A 2,077-nucleotide genomic window follows, 5' to 3' on the forward strand; every position below is an offset into this window, starting at 1 on the left:
TTATAAAGTAATCCTTGAGCAGTCATTAAAACAAAAAACTGAAAGCTTTTATTTATTTGCAATTTAAATCAATAGCTTCAAAGGTTAACTATATCTCTACTCCGCAGTAATATCCACAATTACCCTAGATATGAATAGACAATACAGTTTCTCAAGTGAATCAGCATCAATAGGCAATCGGAGAACAATTGAATTCAGATTGACTCGTAGCAAGTTCTGTCTATGTGTTTATGCAATTGCTTACCTGGCTTCTAAATGCTGCCGCGAGGGTGTCCTCGGCGGTGGATTAATAACAGGAACTTGATCTAACATCGTCCTCGAGCTGGACCTCTTCATCGTGCCCATGGACTCGCTTTTCCTCGAATCTAGGGTACACTTGGACGCCTCCCTATGCACCCTTCTGTCCTCCTTGCTAGGCGCTCGATTTTTCCTTAACTCTGCGTTTATATCTCCCAACACGCGGTTGTAATCCTCTTGCTTCCTCTGCTCGTCTAACGTAGGACCTACGGAGTGGTGATCGCTGTCCGACAACTGTGGAGGAGTTTTTACACAGTAGGTTTATTATATTATTTCATTATCGAGGAATAAACTAGTTTAGAACTTTCGTATATATTATGACACTGTTTTATATTTTATTTTCATGTTGTAAAAAAAGAATCAGTTATTTCATATAATTACTCTTATTAATTGATTTATTTGTTTTATTTGAGTTCGTTTCACCAAATTACGTAATTCTCCTTTATTTTTCGAATCATAAAATACCTCGTTCTGCGTGTAAAACATCGGGGGTCTCGGTTCTGTTTGCACACTCTGCATGCTCTCGCGTCTCAAAGAGCCGTCGGGGCTAGTGATCATTACTGGTATCGGAGTCAGCGGCGTCATCGGCACGTTCATGTGCAGGCCACCCGTCGACGATGCCAGGCTCGAACCAGATCCGGTGGTCAACGAACTGCTGGACGTGTCGCGGTAGTGTGCAAAGCCACTATTGCTCATACGTTCTGTAATCATCACAAGACTCAAATTAAAAATTATAACATAGACTTTCAAATTAAAAATTATAATATGTAGAGACAATAATTGCATATAGAATGCATACAAGTATATTGTAAACGTATTATCAAGACCGAGAAGTATGAAATAAACGATTGCTACTACTAATAGAATATAATTAATCAGCACTGATCCGAATCATTGACTCATGAGAAATATTGTTAATTATCGATTAAATGAATTGTAGTATGGAAATTGCGGTACATTGTAATAGAAGGATGGCAGCCTGTGTCGTGACAGATTCGATAAACTTGATTCGAGTTAATCGGGGTCAATTACATTTCACCTAGCAGGCGAACGTCAATCAAATAGAGTTCACTTTTTATTATGGTAGTTGCTGCCTCAAAGGGCTTCGAACTTTCCTTGTCATTCAGTTAACGCGTTCACGACCACGCCGATCATAATTTCATTTCGTAATTTACTTATAATTTTCCTTTCGGACATACTTGGCCGCGTATACTTCAATTTTACACATAAAGCATTCTGGTACCATCGGAAGCAATGAGGCTCGACTCGAATGCCTTAATTATAGAAATTGATTACACGTTCTTCCCAAAGTTGAGTAAAATCAGATTGTTCAACAAGAAATTTGAAATTATTTATTTCTGTTGTTATATAAATGATGAAGGATCGAACAAAATTCGTACCTCCTTTAGCACGTTGCATAGTTCGAATCTTGTCCAGGTCTGCCGCCGAACATAACGGCGTATCGACCTCGTAGGTATTATTAAAAAGCGTATAATTCACTTCGTACTCCCCAGTCTCTTTCTTAAACGTGATTATATGCTCGAATCTGTGGCCCCATAGAATCTCAGACGGTAGATAGGAGCTCCTAGCTTGAGTCGTCATGCCAGTGGATTCTATCACACCTGCAATCAATTAAATTTAGTATTATAAATATTATCAGAAGAATTAGAATTAGAAGTAGAATTAGAAGAAGAATTTAGTATTATAAATATTATCAGAGAATAATATCACAATTAAATCAGGAAAGTAGCCAATTTTATGTATGCGCTTAAGGATGTAT

At 37.8% G+C, this 2,077-nt stretch overlaps 1 protein-coding gene across 3 annotated transcripts in view; it reads right to left on the reverse strand.

The window, feature by feature from the left end:
- Positions 1–2,077, reverse strand: part of LOC108629755 (inward rectifier potassium channel 2) — a 37,456-nt gene that overhangs the window by 16,004 nt on the left and 19,375 nt on the right. For all 3 annotated transcript variants that reach the window (XM_018032607.2, XM_026817568.1, XM_018032608.2), the window contains 3 exons: positions 1,698–1,919; positions 763–998; positions 245–531 (listed from right to left, as the gene is read on the reverse strand). In XM_018032607.2, the coding sequence (XP_017888096.1) occupies positions 245–531; positions 763–998; positions 1,698–1,919 (745 nt within the window). The remainder of the gene's footprint in view (positions 1–244; positions 532–762; positions 999–1,697; positions 1,920–2,077) is intronic.

Source organism: Ceratina calcarata, unplaced genomic scaffold (genome assembly GCF_001652005.2).
Source record: "Ceratina calcarata isolate Rehan_Ccalc_2016 unplaced genomic scaffold, ASM165200v1 scaffold586.2, whole genome shotgun sequence".
NCBI lineage: Eukaryota > Metazoa > Arthropoda > Insecta > Hymenoptera > Apidae > Ceratina > Ceratina calcarata.